The 23,292-nt window shown below is 50.0% G+C and overlaps 1 protein-coding gene across 1 annotated transcript in view; it reads left to right on the forward strand.

Moving 5' to 3' along the window:
* The window catches only part of Abtb2 (ankyrin repeat and BTB domain containing 2), a 166,087-nt gene that overhangs the window by 126,642 nt on the left and 16,153 nt on the right, over positions 1–23,292 (forward strand). Inside the window, exons 3-5 of the mRNA XM_070032617.1 lie at positions 322–535; positions 20,610–20,762; positions 22,132–22,297. Coding sequence (XP_069888718.1) covers positions 322–535; positions 20,610–20,762; positions 22,132–22,297 — 533 coding nt within the window. The remainder of the gene's footprint in view (positions 1–321; positions 536–20,609; positions 20,763–22,131; positions 22,298–23,292) is intronic.

Below are 23,292 nucleotides of genomic sequence, written 5' to 3' on the forward strand. Positions count from 1 at the left end.
ACCTGGGGAAAGGCCCCTGGGGTGGTGGAGAGAGTGGGGATGTTGAAAAAGAAACCACATTAGCATAAGTTGTAGAGGAAACCAGCCCTACCAAGGGTTTAATTCAGCTGTTACGGCAAGACTGGAAATGAAAGGGAAACCAAATTGCTATTGTGCATGGAGGTGACAGTTTCCACCTCCGCCCCTTTAACTCGGGGGTAAATAGTAATTACACGCAGAAGGAGAAGGAGCCGGTTCCTCCTTAGCCACAAGCAGCCCTGAGAGAAGCTGAGCTGTGGACTCACAGTCTTGTCCTTGGTTTTCCTCCCCTGCCCACTCCAGGTGACCTGGTCTCCAGAGCTATGCACCACATGCAAGGGCGCCACCCACTGTGCGCAGGCACCAGCCCTGCCCGCCAGGCCCGCCAGCCGCCGCAGCCCATCACCTGGTCCCCCGATGCTCTCCACACCCTCTACTACTTCCTGCGCTGTCCACAGATGGAGTCCATGGAGAACCCCAACTTGGACCCCCCAAGAATGACCCTGAACAATGAAAGGTAGGGATGAACATTAGCCAACAGCCTGATGACTGACCAACAGGATGAGAGGAGGCCTGTGATGGTGGCTTGCAAGTTCAGGTGGATGAAGTCCTGTCTGGTATAGACGGTGATAGACATATATTGATTAACCCTGGCAGGTGTAGTGTGGGGTCACTAGGGCTTGGAAGTGATTTATGAGAATCTACTGAGCTGGTGCTCTAAGGGAACCACCAGGAACAGTGGTGGAGTGGTCACTGGGTGTCTGTCATTGGCAGCTGTCACCTCTTCGGATGCTACTGCCGCCAATGATGTCACTGTGGTCATGGCTAGGGATCTGGGCCACTTTGGTTCCGCCTTCTTATTCTGGAGAACACAGGACCTTGGCATGTTTGTGACCTGAACCAAGTTAGAGCTTGAATGGCCCCAAACCCGAGCCTGCTGGTCCCTCGTCAGTGCCTTCTCTACAGGGTCCTGGTCCTTCCTAGCCAGGGACAGGATTACTAAGAACAAATGTATAAGTCACATCCTGTCCAAGGGTGACCCAGCGAGGAGCTTGAGAACGGCACACATGAGGATACAGAGGCCTGTCCCAGGAGCTCTGCTCAGAAACTCCAAACTCCAGGTGCTGGCATGAGTCTCACCTAAAGGCTACTGTCTGTGAACTCAAAAGCTAGGTGCTTTGGGGGAGTGAACCCATCAGGAGCAGGATGACCTGAGCCTTCACTGCCCATTTTCTTGGAGGATGACAGCAGCCCATTCCACGGCGCAGGTCCACTTTTCCAGGGCCTCTGAGAGCACAGAGCACGCGGGTGCTTCCCACAGCCGTTCCTTACGAACAGGTGGCCCCAGAGCCTGGCAGCCTGGACGCAGAAACAGCTGTGCCGATCACCATCCTCGTGACCTTCGTGCCGAGTTCCAAACCTCCCTCGCTTGTCAAAATGGCAGCCGACACAAAGCAAGTGGAAGCATTGCAGGAAGGCAGCCAATCGTGTGCCAGGCCCTGTGCTGAGCACTTCACCGGCTGCTCATCCCATTCACACCATTCCAGGAAAGAGCCCCTCTTTCAGCTGGGCAAGTGGAGGCACAGAGAGACTCACTAACTAGCCAGGGTCACACGAGCAGTGCTCTCCATAACCACTGTTCAACACTGTCTGTCACTGGGAGATATAATGGCCTCTTGCATATCCACGTGGTCTCAATGGTGACCATTACCACCGCCGTCATTACCACTAGTGTTATTACCACATCACATTATTTTATTCCTCTCAAGGTTGGAGGGCTAACTCCAGGCTGAGAAGGCCACGTGAGCCTGACCCAGAACAAGAAGACTTGCAGATGGGACCCGCAGCCATTGGGAACCCTGCCTGCGGTGGGAGGCGGAGTTGGGAGGTGGGCCTGCATCCCAGCTGGTTCTCCTTTATGGAGAAAGTGGTGCGGTTTCAGGAGTTGGCTGGAAAAGGAGAAGAGGGCAGGGCAGACAACTCAGAGGGAGGAATGGAGCAGAGGAGATCAACTCTGTTTTGGAACCTTCCCAGTTCCAACCCAGACCCAGGCACTCAAGCAAAGGTAGCTATGAGAAGAGGACCTGCTGCCTTGGGCTGGACTGCTTGACCCCCAGGCTGTGATGTGGTGCTGGGCCTCTGGCTTGGGCTGTGGGGAGGTGGGAGGTCCCAGGGCTGATGCTCTGCCCTCAGCATCTGGTGTCTCTGTGGCCAGACTTCCTTATCTCCATGTGGTTGTAGCAGCTGAGTCGGAACCGCCACATACACATGTGTTTGTGTTTAGATACCTAATTATCCAGAAACCACATTATCTACAGCACAAGTCTACTGGTAGCAAAGGTATTTTTCCATGAATCATTTCAAATGACTATTCAATTCATAGGAAGTTGGAACACCATTAGGAGGAGGAAAAAAAATACTAAAATTTTCTCATTTTAGAATGCTCTAAAAATACCTGAATGAGAAAGCAGCTCAATTGATGGCCTGGCTTCTAGCTGCTGAAGCTAGGAGTTCTTCAAACTCCCTCTGACAGGGCAGGCCATGGAGAGGGGGCTGGGTACCATGCCCCTCTCGGTTGGCACCACAGTGCTCTCACCGGAGGTCTGGGGAAAACCTTTCCTCCTGGAACAAAAGGAAACTGGAGAGCTGGGTGGTGTGGAACATGCCTATAATCCCAACTACCTGCGACGCCTCGATCAGAAGGATCCTGGTTGGAGACAAGCCTGGGCATGAAGTTAGGAGAGATCCACATCCTAATCAATAAGCTGGGCATGGTGGTTCCTTTCTGTCATAGGAAGGCCACAGAAGGAGGCTTACCCTCTGAGACCAGCCCTGGGAAAAATAAATGTGAGGTCTTACCTTCCAAATAGCTACAGCAAAACAGAGCTGGGGGGTGGCGGGGGCTGGCTTAAGACTCATGGAGAGACATTAGGTTCAGTCCCCATTGCCTAAAATGGAAAAAAGAAAAAAGGGGAGGGGAGGAGCATAGAGTGTGCCAGAGTCTTGGGGTGACAGAACTTTGCTTTTATGAGCTTGGACCCCCACCCCCCATCTGCTTTATTTCCTTGAAGCGCCTTCCTCTGTCTAACCTTAGAACACAAGACACTGACTCCACCAGCCCAAACTGCACAGGCCCGTGATCCCAGGTGTGATGCAGGTGTCTGAGCCAAAGGCCTTCTGCGCTAATGGCTGCCTGGATTTGTTTATCATCAAGCAACATCCCCTGTGCATCCGTTAGGAGCTGGGTTTGGCAGCCTAGCATGTCTCACAATGCTGTTCCAGTGTGCTTTTGTATCCCTGCTTAGGAGACACGTACCTGACTCACAACAAGGTCTGTGTGTGGCCCATCCCTGCTGATAAAGGAAGGCGGCCTGCCATCATCTCTTGTGTGAGAAGTGCATTGTGATGTCCCTGCTACATTACTTGCCTCATTCCATTCTGTTCTGGTTGGGGTTTGTTTTATTTTGTTTTGTTGCCAATCCTGGAGTCTAGATGTTGTTCTGGGCTTCTTTTGCTCAAGGCTAGATCCCTACCACTTGAGCCACAGCACCACTTTCCACTTCCTCTGAGTAGTTTATTGGAGATAAGAGCCCCAATGACTTTCCTGCCCCAGGCTGGCTTTGAACCATGATCCTTAGATCTCAGCCTCCTGAGTAGCTAGGATTACAGGCATGAGCCATTGGTGCCTGACTAGGTTCTTCCTTTTAAAGGGCATTTGTTTTCTTTCTTTCTCTTTTTGAGACAAGGCCTGGTTGTGTAGGCCAGGTTGTCCTCAAATTCATGATCATCCTGCCTCAGCCTCCTGATTGTAGAGATTACAGGCTTGAACTTAAGGACATTTCTACCTATTTCTGCCCACCACACATCAGCAAGGGATGTGCAGCCATTACCCCTATCTTCCACCAGTAGATGTGGGATACTGGCTTCTGAATGGCTTGCAAGGATTCAAACCAGGTTTCTGATCTCCAGGCCCTTTCTTTTCATGATACCAGGATACCTCTCTCTTTTGACTGCTGACACCTACCCTTAAAGCTATGAAACCACATAAGTGGACTCTAGCCTCTGAGGCCCCAACCCCATCTGCTTCTCTTCCTCTCTCCTGTCTTAGGAGTCTTTCTTGGGAAAGCTCTGCAGCTGGGCCTCCCTGTGCTTCCAGGATGCCTTGCATGTCCAGGATATTTTGCTCATTGGTGTCTCTACCTGTGTCACAGGCACAGCACCAGCCAGTATTAGTCACAGTGCTGATCTGCAGGGTGTGTTATCATCCAAGATCAAGCCCAGAAAGGGAAAGAACCTCCTTCTAGGGATCCAGGGGTATTGGGTTTCCCCCTCTTCCCAAAGGTCTGGAGGAAGATGGACCCCAGTAGGAGGCAGAGGCTGGGCCAGCTGGCATAGCAGCCAGGGCTGGGACACATCTTTGGTCACCATCCTCCTGAGGAATAAGGAGGACTGTGTAGACATGGCAGGAGGCCCGCCAGCTCATCAAAACATTCCTGGAAGATGGTATCAGCAATGGGAATGGGGTGAGAGATAGTGCTAGAGGTGTCGAGGGAGAGGTAGCAAGGAGGTGAACCTGTCCCTTGCATCCATCCGAGCCTGGGGTCTGTGGGCAGTGACCAGACCAAAAATGGCAGTGGTGGTGATCCATCACCAGTCCCTTTGCTGCCCTCCTCAGCACGCTTTGTGGCAAGGAGGGCCTGCTGGGGAAGCTTGGGGTCAGTGTCCAGGACACTTAAGGTGGACTAAGCAACAGCTGCTTTTATCTCCTCTGAGGGAGAGAATCCCCATTCAGAGGTGTGGCTTTGAGAACCTCAGTCCCTTCTTGAAGGCCATCTTTGTGGACAGCTGGCGTGGGGTTAGTGAGCACACTTTTGGAGCTGTCCATAGGACACAGTAATGCCATGTGGGTATTAACTCTCTGCTTGTTAGCATGATTAGTTTTGTTAGGCAGAGCTATGACACAAAGTAGGGGCCATGTGACAGGATTGAACAGGTGCCCCGGAGAGACAGGAAGCCAAAAAGAGCCCGTTAGGAGGACAGGAGAATGTGGGCAGAATGAAGCTGCAAAGCTGGGCCTGGCTGCCAAGATAAGGAGCAACCTGAGCTGGTGACTAAACAGTGGTCCAGAAGTTTGTAGTTGGCTGCTTTCTTCTTTGGCCTTCTGCCCAGTACCTGGGGCCTGAGCCCTTCTGAGAGAAAAGCAGCAGAGGGTCCAAAAGCCCCTCCCACCCTGATTGCCTGCGTGCTCTAAGGGGAGTTGCTCCTCCCACATCCATTCCACCCCCAGCCCCACCTCTAGATGCTTAGATTCTAGCATGTGGCGGCTGGTCCTGCCCTATCAGTCAACTGCAGAGATGACACCAGGCTGATCTGACACTTGGTCCCCAGTTCCCACTCTTTAGGGGCTACTGGAGACTGATGAGGAGACAAGACAAAGGCCCAGGTGAGATCTTGGCAGAAGAAATGCATGTCTGGCCCAGCTTTTGGCTGCCCTGCAGGCTAAGAAGGTTCTAGAAAGTATGTGAACAGAATTTGGAAGGGCTGGAGCCACCCAAGGTGTGAGCCCTGTCAGGGTCCACCGCTCAGTGGCTGCTGAGATGTGAGCGAGGAGGCTTCCCTGCCCAGCTTATCTCTCTAGGTGCGGTTTGGTTCTTGGTACAGTGGTAAAGAGAAAGCTGGCTGTACTAGCACTGAACAGTAGAGTAAGACAGGTGCTTAGTACCTGACATGTGGGGGAAAAAAGTACTCAGCACACAGTGACTGCCACCCTCCTCATCTTTAGTGTAAGGATCTCACACACATGTTGACACACTTGACATTGAAAATATGATCTCTTCCTTTAAGTAGGGACATTTTTATTTTATTTTCTAGACTCTTTTATTACGGAAAATTTCAAGTACATGTTAGAGGAAATAGTATAATAGACCCATTTTAATCCTTATCAACTCGTATATAATCTTGGTTAATCAGTTCCTGCTCCTCAGATTACTTTGAAATGAGTGCTGTTTTTAGCATGTATTTTTTAGATAGGGATTAAAGAATTTAACCTTAATGCTATTTTTTTTTCTTTTTGCTTATGTGGTGCTGAGGAATCGAACCCAGAGCCTCATGCGTGCAAGGCAAGCGCTCTACCACTGAGCCACCTTCCCAGCGAACCTTAATACTATTATCACACTAAAACTAATTAACAATAACTGTGTAATATTATCACATATCCAGGAGAGGAATGATTGAGTACAGCTCTCACTCCCCCTACCAATACCTCACTTGTTTTGTATAAAAAATCAGAACCTTTTAAAAATAAGTACAATACATCGGGGTGCTGATGGCTCATACCTGTAATCCTAGCTACTCAGGAGGCTGAGATCTGAGGATTGTGGTTCAAAGCCAGCCCAGGCAGCAAAGTTTGAGAGACTATTATCTCCATCTTACCACCAAAAAAAACCCCAGAAGTGGAGCTGTGGCTCAAGTGGTAGAGCACTAGCCTTGAGCAAAAAAAACTCAGGAACAATGCCCAGACCTTGAGTTTAAGCCCCAGGACTGGCACAAAACAACAAGAACAAGAACAACAACAATAATAATAATAACTATAGCATGGTTGTCAACCCTAAAATTAAGAAAAGGTATTCTTTGCAAACATCAAATATCTAATCTGTCCTCACATTTTAAAATTTGGCTCTTGTTAAGTCCTTAACTTACCAATCTGCAATATCAGGTCTATCAAATACCAAGCACCCATAAGTATATAGGTCAAGCATGACAGTCCCTAAAATATGGCAGCATTCCAAGTGACATCTGGGTCAGTAACCGAACTACTACAACTCCTCTGACTACTATTAGTATTGTTGCTAACATAAGCACTGCCATCATAACACCATTACTACATGCTCTAACCATAGCTCATGTTAGAGCATACGTTATGACAGATACCACCTTAAGCACTTTACTCACTACCTCATATTTCCCCTAGTGCTCCTGTGCATCAATAGAGAAGGGAAGAAAGAACATTTTATCCAACCACCAGTGGCCGTAATCCTAGCTACTCAGGAGGCTGAGATATAAGGATCGAGATTCAAAGCCAGCCCAGGCAGGAAAGCCTGTGAGACTCTTATCTCCAATTAACCAGCAAAAAAGCTAGAAGTAGATCTATAGTAGAGCACCAGCCTTAAGCAAAAAAGCTAAGGCCCTGAGTTCAAGCCCTAGTCCCAGCACCAAAAAGCAAAAGCAAAAACTTTCAAGTCATCAGTGGTGGGTCCTGTAGCAAATGCTTCAAGGTTAGGCTGAAAGTCAGTGGTTTCCCAATGGAGAGACACATCCTTGGAATGATACAGTCTAAGGGTCCAGGCCAGCCCCTTCTCCCTGGGCTCTGTGATCTGAGCAAGTCATGATACCTTTCTGAGACTCCTTCATTTCCTCCTCGCAGAATGAATCTAGGTCTGACTTCTGGGATGGTTCCCCCAAACACCAGCTAGCCTCACAGTGAAGGAAGGTGCCTCTTTGTTTGATCCAGATGCAGAAGAGGGACTGCACCCCTCAGCCAAGCACTTTCCATAAACCAGAGCCTCTGCGCTCACTCTAAAGAAACAGGCTCATTAATCTTTTGCTCAGCTTTGCGAAAGTGTTTTCTTATCGAATAATAGAGATGATGGCAGTGGGGCTTCATGCTACTGACTTGTGATTCTCCTAAATACCACTTCAAGAAGATTTGCAATGTTAAGCTCTTTTCTCTCTCTCTTCCTCTCACTCTCTCTTTGTGCATTAAATTTCCATCTGTTTACCCAAAATGGAAGTAAATGAAATAATACTGGTGGGGGAATTAAGTACTTGCTTCTCCCCGCTCCCCCAGATTGGCACTTCTAGTAACCTCCAAAATGATCTGTTTAGTCTGCCAGTGCCCATGAGGAGTTGTCCCTCCTACCCCAGCTCTCCCATCACCTCACGCTCTCTATTGGGAACCATGGCACTGAAGTATTTGTTTACTTGCCCATCCCCTGTCCTCTATGAAGTAAGCAAGTGGATCTTCCTTGTTGACAAGGTATCCTTATACTTAAAACAGACCCTGGCACATAGCAGCCAGGTCAGTATCTTGCTTAATGAAGTACATAGTAGAGATGAATGGTTGGGCTCTTTGGAGTCAGTTAATCTCCTAAAGTCCTATTCCCTGAACCTGAGGGACTTGACCTACTTTCAAAGGATTTGGAGAGAGATCAAATAAAGTAATGGACTTGTCATGGACTATGCTCAGCCACATAGGATAGCTGCTAATGTCGGTGTAATGATCTATTATCATAAACCCTGAGAAGAACTAAAATGACTAAAGCATGCTTAATACACAAATCGTCCAAATATATTGGCGAATTTAAGAGTCATGTGAACTCAGAATGCCTGTCTTCTCTATCCCTCTCCTTTGCTTGTCCACCTCCCTCCTCAGTCTATGTCTAATCCTAACTCAGCCCAGGCACCAGGTGAGTGACAGGATGAGGACCATCAGATGTCCCAAAGGACTTCCGTAAGACTTGGTTAGGACAGTGACATCTATAATCCTTAGGTTTATCACAGCCTACTACCAAAGATTCCCTAGAATTCTACAGCCTGGATTTTTCTCCACCTCTTGGATCAAAAATGAAGCAGACTGCCAGGCCCTGTGTCCAGTCAGCCAATGGTGCTTGGTACCCCAGCCTCTGGCTTGCTCGTCTGGCCATATGCTACGCGTGATGGGCTGCTATTGCCTGCCTGGGAGTGGCATGGTCTGCTTCATCCTCAGGGGCTCCAGGCACTGAGACAAAGCCTGGGAAGCACTTACACAGACAGATCCTCATCGCAGCTCCTGGAAAAAGCTGTGTCTGTTCCCACTTACAGATAAGCAGCCTGAGGTCCTGAGAGGGTCCTACGTCATAGCTGAGAAGAGACAGAGCTAGGCTTAGGCTGGGAGGTCCGATGAAGGTTCAGTGACTTCCCAGGGTATACAGTGGTAAATCCCATCTCTTCCCCAGAGCGCGAGGGTGAAATCCAGAGCCAAGTCTCCCATCAGCTTCTCCTCCACCCACTGTGACGTGGGCAGCCATCCTCAAACTCCTTGGGGCCTGGAGTTTGTTGGCTCGGGGTGACCTGCCTGAGTACGAGCATCTGCCAGCATCCAAGAATTAACAAGCCAACAATTGGGGGGCAGACAAAGGAAGTGGCAGTGCCAGATGACAGAGCATGGAGACAGGACAGGATCCTGGCCCGGCCTTTGACAAGTGTGCCCCGGGGCAGCCTGTTGCATAGGACTTCCTGTCCCATTGTTGGACCCACCAGTCCACAGAAGAAAAAACAGACAGAACTGCCAGGCCCCGGGCTTCATTTCTTTGTGGAATATTGTTGGGGTTTTTTGTTTGTTTTTTTTTAATAACACAGGCGGCAGCAACAATCCCCTTTGTGTGCAGAAGACCACTGTGTGGGGGAAATCCAGCTCTCGAGGGAGTCTCGAGGCTAAGCTGGAGACATTTCAGACCCAAAGGCTGGGGCAGCATGGGAGCTCTGGTCTATCTGGATCCCGGCTGAGCTGGTTTCTGACCTGCTCTTACTTGCCTGCCAGGCGACTTGTCAGATTTCTCTCCTCCCACAAGACCAGTCACCTCTCAGAGCTGTCTGATTCCCCATGTTCACTGCAGCAGATTTGGAAGGTGGACCCTAAACCTTCTTGAATCTGGGGTATACCTCCTGCAGGTCCTGCCTGCAGCTCTAGGCCATGTTTAGGAACTGATAGGACTTTGAGTCCTATCACAAAAGTGGAAGTTTGGGCAGAGGGGTGAACCTTCACTCTATCAGGCCTCCTCTGAGTTTCTGCCAGCCCAGAAGCTCAGTGTTTCCAGTTTGATATCATGAAAGACTCCAGCATATTTGTCTTGTTTTCTTTTAAGGGCCAGACGTATAGCCTTTGACTTGCTACGTAACCTTGGTCATGTGGCCAAACCCCTCACAGCCTCAGTTTCTACATTTAGAAAATGCAGGCTAGTGATCCCTGTCCCGTGGCTGTAAGGATCAGAGACCTGTAAGGACGCAGATGGCCTCGTTCTTGCCTGGTACCCAGTAGATCATCTGCCAACCACCAGTGTGGTGGGCTGCCCAGAAGCTCAGGCCAAAGGCCTCACTGAGGCTGCAGTTAGGATGCAGGGACTGAAGGCAGGGTCAGGTTCATCCAGGTGCCTGCCTTGCCTCTTCCTCTTTGTCAGACTGAGTTGGAACAGACACCACCCATCCCTAAGGCCTCATCCCCATCAGCCCACCCACTAGCTACCCGTCAGGGATTTCCCCTTATACCTGTACATTTCTGTCAGCTGCAAAAGCCACATTGCCCCTGTTTCCCAGAAGTTTCTAGAGAGAGACTATTTCTTTGCTTTCTTTCTCTCTTTGTTGTTGGTGGTGGTGGTGGTTGTGTGGTTTGAACTCTGGGCCTGAGCCCTGTCTCTGAGCTTCTTCTGCTCAAGACAAGCATTCTACCCCACTTCAGCCACAGTGCCGTTTTTGGCTTTTTTGAGTAGTCTCACAGACGACTATTTCTTTCTTTATAGAACTGAGTTCTGAACTTGGAGCCTTATGCTTGCTAGGCTGGTGCTCTACCATGGAGCCATGCCTGTAGCCCTGTTTTTCATGGGTTATTTTTACAATAGGTCTCACTTTCCACCTGAACATGTGCCTGAATGGCTCTCTACCTACTTTAAGCTAGCCATAATTTCTGGGATTACAGGTATGTGCCATCACATTCCGCTTCCCTCTGCCTTGCAGACTTTAATGTATGAGCTCGCCTGAAAACTGTGATCCTCCTCATCTCAGTCTTCCATACAGCTTGGATGACGGATGCATCCATGGTGCCCAGCTGTAGGTTGGGAAGGGATCTCATACACTTTTCTGCCTGGACTGATCTCAAACTGTGATCCTCCTGTTCTCAGCTTCCCAAGTAGCTAGGATTACAGATGTGAGTCACCAGCACTCAGCTAGAAACTTCTCAGGGGACATTCTGAATGAGCCACTTTTCTGCCTCAGACTTTGGAGAATGGAGAGTACAGGTGCTGTGTGATTGTACTCAGCTTCCCTTGAACAGAACTGCACACTCCAAGAGCCCTATTCCTGCCCCCACTGCCCAGCTGGCATCTGTAGGATAAATAAAGCAGGACAGCTGAGCCCTGAGGGTCATCCAGAGGTTGCCTTGTTGGCAGAGGCTGAGTGGGTGGTAGCAAATGCCCACGACAGAGAAGTGTGTCTGAACAGGTTAGAGGCCCTCAGCCTGTCTGGTGTCCAAATGGTAAGAGAGCTTATGCTCTGTGCTGAGCTGCCACAGACACCAAGCAGGGAAAGAGAAAGTGGGTCCTGTGGGTGAAATGGGGTCCATGGGGCAAGAGAGCTCTGCCCCGGCAAAACAGAAAGAGGCCTGCTGTCACATTGCTCCAGCAGTGTGGCAGAAGCAGTAGCCATCTGCTGGGCTCTAGGCAGTGATGCTAGGAACGAGGGGGTCTGAGAAATGGGGGTAAAGTCTTCCCTGCCGCATGTAAAATGCTTCCTGGAGTCCAGCCCAGCTACCAAGGACAAATGGCCAATACCACCCGGAACTCTCAAGGCCCCATGGACATCAGCACAACTACATCTGCCTCTTTCTTTGCCCAGCTCCTGCTCCAGCCTGACATCCAGCTTCCTTCCCAGAAACAGATCTAGCCTTAGTCCCTCAGGAACACCACCACCCCACCATCCCCCTGCCCCCCCATCCCTAAAAGCTGTTCCTTAGTGGGGAAGTTCTCCTACAAAACTGCAAATCAGTTACCTTTTATCTTGGCATTCCTTTCTTCTTATCTGAGGAAAACTATGTATCAGTACCCCAAGCACTCCAAGTCTCCCAGAACAAAGGACAAAAGAGGCAGGCCCCCACTTCTCCAGAAAGCTCTGAAAGCCTTCAGGAGCAGCTCAAAACTAAAACAGAACCTTGAGAATACGGCCAGAGGACTGAGCCTCCCGGAGAGCTTGCGTGGGGCCGGCACACTCCATGCCTGCGTGGAGCAGGGAGGCCTCAGTGTCTTGGGGAAGACCTCCTGCTACCTGCAATGGTCAGCACAGGCCAGGCAGAGGCATGTCTGTGGACAGAGGCTGTCTAGCCGGGCCCTAACACTGGTACAATACAATTCTATGTTCCACATAGTATCATCCTTCTCTTCCCTCTCAAAGTGGTCCCGTTTGGGTGACATATCAGTAGATGTCCTTCAGTGTACGGTGGGTTATTACATCCCCATAAACACATATTACTAAATCAAAAATGCATTCAACTTTCCCTTCCTTCCTTTGTTTTTATTTCTTCCTTTCTTCTCTCTCTTCTTTATGTCTTCCTTCCTTTCATTCCCTCTCTCTTTCTCTCTCATTCTCTCTCTCTTTCTTCTTTCATTCATTCTTTCTTTTTGTTTCTGGAGAAAGGAGCTTGCTATGTAGCCCAGGAACTTGGAATCCTTCTGCTTTCCCTTCCTGAGAGCTGGGATTACAAGCATGAGCCACTGCACCTGGCTTATATTCAGTGCTTAATCTATCTGACCTGGCAAAGATCCTCACTTAGTGTAGCCTACCTGAAATGGGCACACTAGTATACAGTTGGGCAAAGCCAGCTAACACGAAGCCTTTTGTCCTCCTTCTGTTTAAGACAAGGTCTCACTACTTCGGGCATGTTGTCCTGGACCTTGAAATTCTTTTGCCTCATCCTTCTAAGTGCTAGGATACAGTCATCATCAGATCCCAAAGCCTATTTTTTTAAATAGTCATATTAAATGTCTTATTTATTGAATACTGAAGGTGAAAACTGGAATAGTTGTATGGGTGTACTTTAACCCTCTTCTAAAATAAAAAGGTCATAAGTCCATGATTGTAAGTTAGGACTGTTGTGTAAAACTGCTGTCATACCACTCATTCTCCCTAAGTGAAAGTTGGTGAATTGGGGTCACACCATCAATGGAGTAGCAATGGAATGGACGGGAGCTTGTATTGAGGTACCCTGCCATCCCAGTTCTGCATGACATGGGCAAATCTCTTACCTCTCTGGCTTTGTTTCCCCATGTAGAAAGAGGTCACAAGAGTAGCTGCTTTATAAAGGAGGTATGAAGACTACACTAGCCAATGGCTATCAAGGATTTAGTGCCAGAGGCTTGCTTAGTAAATGCTCTATAACCATTAGTTCTTTATGGATGTTCCCTTTGTCACATAACTGACATTCCTCAGCTAACTGCCAGGCTCCCATTGAGACCCCAAGACTAATCCAGGAAAAAGCACCCGTAACTTGGTTGTGTTCTAGTAGCACACACATCTATAGTCCCAGCTATTCAGGAGGCTAAGGCAGAAAGGATCACTTGAGCCCAGGAGTTCAAGACAAACCTGGGTAACATAGAGAGACCCTATCTTAAAAAATTTTTTTAAAAACCAAACACCTTGGCCTAGGTATTGGTGATTCACTCCTGTAATCCCAGGTATTTAAGAGTCAGAGGTAGAAGGATATAAAGTTGAAGTAAGCCAGACACTGTCTCAGAAACAATACCAAAAAACAAAAGGGCTTGGGGGTATGGCTCAAGTGGTAGAGTGCTTACCTAACATGGCTTAAATAAAAGTGTCCTCCAGGGCTTGCTGTAGAGCCCGGTGGTATATCATGTGCTTAGCATGCACAAGGACCAAGACTTAATCCCCAGCATCAAGGGAAAAAGAAATCATATGCATAGTGTATCCGAGCATGCTTTATCTAGGGCTGTAATCGGTACCAGATGAGCTTTAATAAGAAGTGTATTTTTCCCCCACAGAAAACCCATCGCCTGCCTCAAACAAAAGTCACCTGACCCCAAGCAGCGATGCTGCCTCGGGTCAACTTCTGGCTCAGCCAGGGGGGGGGGAGACAGGCCTGGCCTGGCGATCCAAGGAGAGAAACATGCCAAGCCCTGACTCAAGCTGAGCCAAACCATCCTGGTTTACCAAGCAATTGTAGAAAAATAATTAGTCCAAGATGTGAGGCGGAGTAGAATCGCTTCCTTTGTGCTGAGCGTGGGGTTTGACTACAGGGGGACAATGTTAGTTTTATTCTGCCTGGGCGTTTTGGCTTGGTTGTGGGCCGCAGTGGCACTGTGGAAATCTCAGGGAAGCCACGGGGAGGGGGGAGGGAAGGCCTATGCTGCCACTCCAGTCTCTGCTTGGGGAAATCGGGCCATCTTGGCAGTGCTGCTTACCATCCAGCCTTGGCCCCTGCCCTGGCCACTAGGCAAAGGGATGTGAGAATGGCGTGGGAAGGGGGCGCTCTGGGGAAATGACCCCACACAACCTGGGAGCTTGGCTCAGCCTCTCTCGGAAGGTGGGCACAGCTGGTAGAGGAATTCAGGGCTGGGGCTGGCAGCTCTTCCCTCCGTCTCATCTGTGGTTCCTGGGTCTGGAGGGGGCTCCGAAGGGGGTGAGGCTGTGCGCAGGGGTTAACGGGGAAATACCACAGGGAACAAGCCCACAGCAAGAGGTGCCCCCTCTCCAAGTACCCCCAGCGTGGGGAGCCAGGCCCACACTCCGGAATTTCTGTGCTGACAGCCAAGGGGAGTCGGAATTGTGGCCCATTTATCCCAGACTGAGCTTTGACTCTGCTAGTCCTTCCCAGCCAGTGGGCACGTCCAGGCCAGTGGCTCCCATGGGGATTCAGACGGGGACAAAACTGCCAGGCACAGGCAGTCCGCACGCCAGTTCGGAAACAGAGCGTGCAACTCTCCCCTGTCTGAGTCTCGGCCTCACAGCCTCCAGTTCAGGCCTCTGCCCGTCTGCCAACCTGATTCTCGCTCCAAGGCCCCTACCCACGTCGAGAAAGAACAGAGCCTGCTTTAAGCTGAAAATGGAGGTGTTTCCTGTTCCCCGTTGTTAAGACACTGCTTACAGGACTATAATTCTAATAAACCATATGCTTATAGAGTCGGGCAGGGTTTATTTTGTTTTCCAAGCTGCAGGGACCTCTTAAAAGCAAGGCCTTAAGAAGTTTATTCTCCTTTAAAAAAAAAAAAAAAAAAAAAGGATGAAAATGGGTTTTGCCATCTAGGTTCTGTTGAGGGGCTTGATGAGACCTTGGGATTGATTGATTCAGTCTGGCTCACCGATAGGATTCGTTTAAATGAAGAAAAGACAAATCCCACAGTGGCCGTTGGATCTGGCTGTGTGATCTTGTGTGAGGCCCTTAGCCTCTCTGATTCCCATGTTCTCCTTTCACAGTGAGAAATACATAAAAAATCATTTTGCTGCTATTTAGCCCACAAAGACAAATGCCGCCAGAAAGCCCAGGACCCTTTCTGGCGGCTTTGTTAGTCACAGTGGCAGCCAGATTTATCTGTGTGGGGTGAGGTTGATGTTTAAATACCTGAAGCACCCAGAGTGGAGGTATGGTTGCAGATCCATCAAAGGCCACGTCTGATGCCCCATGCCACCACACGTGGTGTTCACGACCCATGAATGCACCTTCTTGTCCTTTCCCCTTTGCAAGTTCCTTCGCTACCAAACCCGCATGCCAGAAAGTCTGCCGCTCCCCTCCACAGAGGGGTTGCATTTGTTTTCTCTGTTTTATGAGCTGGGTTGCAGCGGGGTGGCACCCAGTCTGCCGTGGGCGCAGGCTGTTTATGTGTGCGTGCTGGCTACTGAGGAGAGGGCAGAGTGGGTTGGCTGGCCTAGAAGAGGCTAGAGCTGAGGCATTTAATCCCCCACCCCCACACACAATTCCTATGGCCTTTTGGGCTATTGTGTGTTTTCTCTATCGAGAAATCATAGTTAATACTTACCTCGAGCGTACTGCGTTCCACAGGCTGTGCTGAGCCTGCTCTGGCCTTCTTGACGATGACGTAGACCCAGTTTGCTCATGGGAGAGATAAGGAGGCAGGCAGCCCGCTCCGTCACAGTGTAAATCACTGGGAGTACAGTGGTGCCAGCCGGGCAGTCCTGCTTGTGAGCCACGCACTCAGCCTCCGGACAGCTGCCGCCATGTGGAGTCTTGTCTAAGAGCAGAAGAGTTCTTCCCTATGGCACGTGTGTAGAAACCAATCACTTAAACCCTTTCTTCATAAAAAAATGGGCTCCAAAAGGGGAATGTTCAGCCCCAGGTTTTCAGAGCCCACTTCAGTTGGAGTTAAGGAACTAGAATTTTCTCCCGATGAGGATTCTGCAGGGGAGAGAACAAGGACCCTCGGTCTCTGGATCAGAGGGCACATGCAAACTAGACACCATGCTTAGGATTTACCAGCTCACATGCCACCAGGGGCAGAGTCCCAGCCCCTTCCAGCCCCCAGCAGTATTATTGGGGACCTGCTATGAAGTCCCCACAGTGTGGTCCTGGAACATCTGAGATCTCAGACTCTTTCCCGAAGTCCCCCGGGGTCTACAGTGTTTTCATAAGATATTGTTGGTGTTTTCCACTCTCATCTTTCTCACAGATATCCAGGGGAATTTTCCAGGAGCCGTGTGACCTGTGATAGTGTCACCCTGATAGCTAATGGGGTGTGTAATCATGCATGCCAGCATTTTCTTACTTTCACTGTCTAATATAGTCAATATAGATAGGTAACACACACTAACAGAAGGTCTTGGGAAGCCATGATAATTCTTAGGAGCATAAAAAGGTCCTGAGTTGGCGACAGGGGACAACTAAGAATGACCACTGAGACGTAGCCCACCAAAAGGAAAGCCACAGGCAGAAGAGAGAGGCCGTCCTGCACCCCGACTCAGGCCCTGGCTCTGCACACATCTTCACCTCAGCACGGAAGGGCTCACAGCCAAGCTCAGCCTAGGGGAGAGGCAAGAAGCAGGAAATGGCCTTCTATGGAAGGGAGCAGAGAGACCCTGAGGGTGATGCGTGCCTCACTCCCCTGGGCCCTCTACTCCAGGGGGATAACGTAAGAGGCGGGAGTTTTCATAGGGATTTCCCAGAATGTCCAGCTCTTCTCAGCATGCACAAGTGAGTAAGATGAAATTTCCGAAAAGGAAACAGTAGTCTAGAACTCACAGCCCCTGAGGAGCATGTTGCTGAGAGAGCCCATAGATTACTTACTGTTTCACATGCCCAAAGAACATGGGCCAGGCTAAACCAAGGAGGAAGGCCTGAAGAGGTTGGTATGGGGGCAGGCCTGGCTGGTGGAGTATTAATCAGTGTTCCACTCAGGAAACACAGCCACACTAGCAGGAAGGAACTCAGCTAGGGAAGAAGGTACTAATAGGATTCTGAAAGGGCTCAAGGAATAGATTCTAGGACAAGCCACCAGAAAGACTTCACGAATACAGAATTTATCTAGTAAGGGCATTGCCCCCAAGAGCAGTCCCTAGAACTCTGTTTGAGCATATGTTCTTGGAGACAAGATTCATGATGAAAGCTAGAATGAAGAAATCTTTTCTAAAGTTGGATACCAGTGGCTCACGGCTGTAATCCAAGCTACTCAGAAGGCTGAAATCTGAGGATCACAGTTTGAAGCCAGCCTTAGGGGCAGGAAAGTCTTGTAAGGGTTCTTATTTCCAGTTAACCACCAAAAAGCCAAAAGTGGATCTGTGTATCAAGTGGTAGAATGCTAAACATTGAACAAAGAAGCTAAAGGCCAATACCCAAGCCAAATTCAAGCTCCAGTATTGGCGCAGAAAAAAAAAAAAGAAATTTTTTTCCATTACTTTGATCAGTACTACCTCTAGAACACAAGAAAAGTAGAAAACAAATAGCAAAATGTTGATGGGCTGGGGAAGACCTCATGCTTTCAGGACCTGGTTTGCTAGCAAAAATCAAGTAAAAGCCGGGCACTGGTGGCTCACGCCTGTAATCCTAGCTACTCAGGAGGCTGAGATCTGAGGATCGTGGTTCAAAGCCAGCCCGGGCAGGCGAGACCGTGAGACTCCTATCTCCAATAAAACCACCAGAAAACTGGAAGTGGTGCTGTAGCTCAAGTGGTAGAGCACTCGCCTTGAGCTGAAGAGCTGAGGGACAGCGCCCAGGCCCAGAGTTCAAGCCCCACGACCGACAAAAAAAAAAAAAAATCAAGTAGACACAAAGGAGCCTCTGCCTTGTGTTCACTTGCCCATTCTTTAAGGAGTATCCTCTTAATGATGAAACCCAATTTGCATCCAGAACCTCAGCTGCAAAGGAGTCTGGCAAGTATAGTTTTCCACTTTCCAGACTCGAACCAAGATGGCTCAGTGCCATACAGTGCCCTGTATGTTCCCGGTCCCCCCCCCCCCACCATTTCATATGTGTTGGGTTCTGACAGGCATGAAGCAGAGAAGGAATCGATGCCATCTGTGAGGCTTCATGATCTCCCCTACTCTCTCTCGGATTTCCCCCGGTACAATGGAGAGATACCCACTTAGAGGTTTAGTAACCACACTTGGCGCTTTGTCTTGGCTATTAGCCACGGCAAGGAAGAATGGCTGACAGAACCCACAATTATTTTTTTCTTTACATCAGTCTCCCCCACTAGGGGTTTAACTAAAGCCTTTTTCTTACATTAGGGGGGTGGATAGACAGAAATATCTCTCTGAGCTTACCTTCCAGCCTTGCATTATGAGAATTATAACAAATGTTAAAAAAAAAAAAAAAGACGTGAGGGGAATTCAAATCTGTATGTAGATGATGGGAAGGATAACTCATGAATGGCTTTTCCTTCTTAGATGACATGAGTTCCCCCCTAATTTCCAGCTTCTCGGTCTCACGAGTCAACACCATGACTTTGAAAATGAGATGTCATTCTTTGGGGAGCAGAACTGTGATTTGATCCATACCTGAACAATCTGGTGGGTTACACCAGGGGCCGGCGTTCATCCACACATTCAGTCATCCCTCAAACCTATGGTGTCAGGCCACAGCCTTATACATAGATGAGAAAGTTATCACTCTTGACCTTAGAGCTGGTTGGCTAGGCAGGAAGGTCGGACACATTCAGTGCTAAAAGAGAGTTCAGAGGACCTAGGGGCGGGAAAAGCTTTTTGGCCACTGGAAAGAGGTAGCATTGGCACTAAGCCTTGAAGAAGAATAAACGGGATCCCAACAAGCAGAGGTGAAAACGGATGGTTCTCATGAGAGGTTCTCTGATGGCTGCAGAGCCTTGAACACTGGTGGTCTGCTGTGTCGGACACTGGCCAGAGCTGGGGGCAGCCAACTGAGGGTCCTTGAAGACCAGGGATAGTGAGGCTTTAATGGTATTTGGCCCCATACACACACAGGCATGCACACACACACACACACACACACACACACACACACACACACATCAGTATTTTTTGAGACCAGCGAAGTGATACAAACTCAGATGTGCTTTCTGCAAGAATGGGACTAGAACTTCAGAGTAATTGCCCACGAGAACCATCTGCAAGGTCACATCTGATTATTCCTGGGTTTATTTTGTTTTCATGGAAAGCACCGTTCACCCTCCGGGAGATGCGTTTAAAACCTTGAAGATGACCTAAGCTTTTGGAGGCCTGAGATAAGTGATGAAGTCTCCAGTGCCAGCCCCTAGCTGGCGTGTGAGGTAGCTGAGGCCGGCATCTCTTCTTATGTGTCGCCAGGCTGGAGAACTTCGCTGTGTGTTGGGGAGCATGGTGCTGGTGACAGCGCAGGCCGGTGCTTCAGAACCCAGGGTATCAGAGGAAGTGGAGTGTGGATGGGGCCTGGCTGTTGGCCCGGGCCTGGTGCCCACTCCCTGGGTTGTTTAAGAAGGAGGAGGCCTTGGGAGGGAGGGACCAGGAACACAGGCAGCCTTGGAGGCCTGTTCTTGAGCTGTCATCAGAGAAAACAGCCATGAAGGGCAGGATGCCAGGGCCTCCTTCTCCCTGTGACCCATGGGGGAGGGGAAATGAGCAATATTCAAGCTCAGCCCGGCAGGCTAGCGGTGTCCACTGAGTCCTGAAACCAAAGACTGGCTGCTGAGGCCTTGAGAGATGTCAGGCTGTTCAAGCCTGAGCCCACTTCGCCACCAGGGTCTTGCTAAAGCTGGCAGGGGACAAGATAAACCTTCCCCACTCTACTGGCTGAATGGGAGGGGGGTGGGGAGAGGAGGAAAGACCCTGTGCCTGGGGGCTCTCTCACAGCCATGGTGAATGGCGCCCCCTGGTGGCATACAGAGTGCCTTCAAAAGGTATCCCCTGTAGCTCTCAGCTGCAGCCCTTGGCTTTGCTTGCCTCTTGTACTCCCTGAGCACTAGCCTTGCAATTGTAGCGGCATCTCAGCCTGGGCTGTAAGCAGGGAAACAATGACTGCCCACTGCACGCAGGCAGTATGGCGCACATCACCTAATCCAGCCTTACAACACCCCTGGGAACAGGTGTCACCCACACTGCAAGGAAAGAAGGCAGGCTCAGGAATGCTTGTTCGGAGCTGCTAGTTGCAAAGCTGAGCTTGGTGCCTGGCCATGATGCTCTTTCCTCTGAACCCCACCTCCCTGAGACAGTATCTCCCCCCTGCAGAAAGGAGAGCCTCCCTTCGTGGATGAGCTCTTATGGCAGGGAGGGAGTGTCGGAGCCCCGGATGTACATGGCGGTGACCCACTTTTGCCACTTCAGAGGGCCTGAGACCAAAAGTCCTGCTGGCCTGACCTCTGTCTGCCGCTTCACAGGCCCTTCATGCTGCTGCCGCCGCTGATGGAATGGATGCGCGTGGCCATCACCTATGCCGAGCACCGCCGCAGCCTCACGGTGGACAGTGGGGACATCCGGCAGGCAGCCCGGCTGCTGCTGCCCGGCCTGGACTGCGAGCCCCGACAGCTCAAGTAAGGAACAGAGGGGAAGAAGGACTCACCCCCCTGCCCAGCCTCTGGCGATTCCTCTCCCTTCTCCTGGTGGCCAGGGCTGGGGAGGGCTGCTCTGAGAGGTTCCCCCCACAACTGTCAGGGCTGAGTAGGGGATCTGATCTGCTCTAGGCCTTTGTTGCCTGCAGGACGCATGCTCCACAGCTGGTGTCCACTCTACCAAGCAGATGCACGTTTGGATTTGGGCCAGAGAACACACAGTGTGTGACACTGGTGCTGGGGGAGGGTGGACGCGGCTGACTCTTCCATTCCTGTAATTGCCCCTGTTGCTTGGAGCGTGTTCCTGGAGGCAGGTCCTGGGCTGAGCCCTTCCTTGTTAGATGCATGATAACTTGGGAGAAGGGACTGTAAGCCCATATTATACATGAAGAGAGTACGGGTGAGGGAGGGACCAGCAGCTTGCTCATAGACATTCAGCTGAAAAATTAACTGCATCTGAATTTGCACCCAAGTCCCCATGCCCCTCCATTCATGCTCCCTTCATTCCTTCCCAGAGCACCCCCATTTATGCCTTCCTCTCCTGTGGGAGCTGCTATCTAGTAGCTCTCTCCGGATCTCTCTGTCCATTTCTAGCTAGTGAAAGTCTTGTCTCTTTCCTTTTGTTAATATACATACATAGTTATTATAAGGGTAATTTACAGAGAGGGTACAGTTTCGTAAGTCAGGTAACAAGTACATTTCTTTTTGGACAGTGTCACCCCTTCCTTTGCTCACTCCCAGTTTCATACTTCTCTTTATTTTATCTCTGCCCAAATACCACTTGTGCCTCAGTTGTCTGTATAGATGCCTGAACCACATCTCTTAACATTTTGACCCAACCAAAAACCCAGACGGAAGCTGCCTACTGGGCATCTGTTGTGTGCCCTGGGAAGATACGAGTTTTTCTCTGTGGCTCTCCTTGGCAGTTTATATGGGCTCCTAGTGGTATTTTAGACTTTGCATGGCCATATTTTTAATACTGCTGGGCCTTACTAGAAAACCCTAGAGAGACACAATAGCTTTTGCCTCAAAGACTGTTTCATGAGCTGAAGGCAGCCTGTTCCACACAAGTGGTACATAGCAGTCCAATGCTAGTCCACCACTGGGTCCTAGGCCCAGCCTGAGCCTCAGGTTGGTTCCTGAGACGTCATATTATTCAGGAACGTAGTCCCTGACAGTTCCAAACTGTCCAAGTATGTGTTCTTCAGGTTACAGGACATGGTGAGGACAGTCATGTGAGTTTAATTCCCAGTTGTTCCTCTACCCCGCCATTCCCATTCCACGTGTCAGCCTGGCCCAGCGGTATTACATGTCTCAGTAATGCTCACCGCTCCTGGTCTCTCCTGGGCAGACCTGAATGCTGCTTCAGTTCCTTCCGGAGGCTGGACGCCCGAGCTGCCACGGAAAGATTCAACCAGGACCTGGGCTTCCGCATGCTCAACTGCGGGAGGACGGACCTCATCAGCCAGGCCATCGAGGCCTTGGGCCCAGACGGGGTGAATACCATGGACGACCAGGTAATTTCTGAGAGCTCTGCTAGGCCAGGCTTAGGACCCACACTAGGGAATTCACAGTTGCTCGAGTTGGATGCATTATGCCCTGTGTTCTAAGCTGAGACTGGTTAGCTCTGAACGGTGAACTTCCTCCTGCTTCACCTGGGATGTCAGTGGGACATTCCCCAGCACCCTTGGACCACCCTGGTTCTGTGGGTTCTTTTTTCTCTTCCCCACTGTTGGGCTTGAACTCAGGGCCCTCATGCTCTCGCTTGGCCTTTTCACCCCTTGCTGGTCCTCTTCTACTTGAGCCACGCATCCAGCTCCAACTTTTGCCAGTTAACTGGAGAGAAGAGTCTCCTAGATCTGTCTACCCAGGCTGACTGTGGGCTGTAATTCTCAGATCTCAGCCTCCTGAGTAGTTGGGATTATTGGCATGAGCCAGCAGTGCCCTGCTTATAACTCTCCAACAGTGCATGCTTGGGGAAGAGTCCAGAGAAGTCAGCAGTTACTAACATGTGTACGGAGTGTGTGACCTGCCATCTGTCCTTGTGGCACTGACATTGTAGTGCGAGACCAGGCAACAAAAGAAATAGGCCCACAAGGTAGAGAGCGTGTTAATGGAAAGTGCTTAGGAGTCAAATGGAGCCAGAGGAAGGGTAGGAATGGCAGAGGTAACTTGTAAAAGCCCAGCGTTTTGTGTTTGTATTGGTATTTTGTTTTGCAGTGAACAGCTTCCATGTATCTAGCATTTCTGTGTTCCAGGCTTTCTTTGATCATACGTGCTTCCGTAGATTATTTAATTCTGGCCGCAGCCTTATGACGCAGTACTGTAATCCTCCCTCCCCATCCCACCCCACCCCAACCTCCCCCCCCCCCCGCCCCTGCATTTTACAGCAAGGAGACTGAGATACAGAGAGGTTGCTTCAGTCTAAAATGCCACCATGAGTCAGAAGCAGAGCTGGGATTAGAAGCATCCAGGCAATCTGACTCTGGCTCTTAACCACGGTGAAATATCC

Source organism: Dipodomys merriami, unplaced genomic scaffold, assembly GCF_024711535.1.
Source record: "Dipodomys merriami isolate MVZ:Mamm:240054 unplaced genomic scaffold, mDipMer1.0.p SCAF_21, whole genome shotgun sequence".
In the NCBI taxonomy this organism is placed as follows: Eukaryota; Metazoa; Chordata; class Mammalia; order Rodentia; family Heteromyidae; genus Dipodomys; species Dipodomys merriami.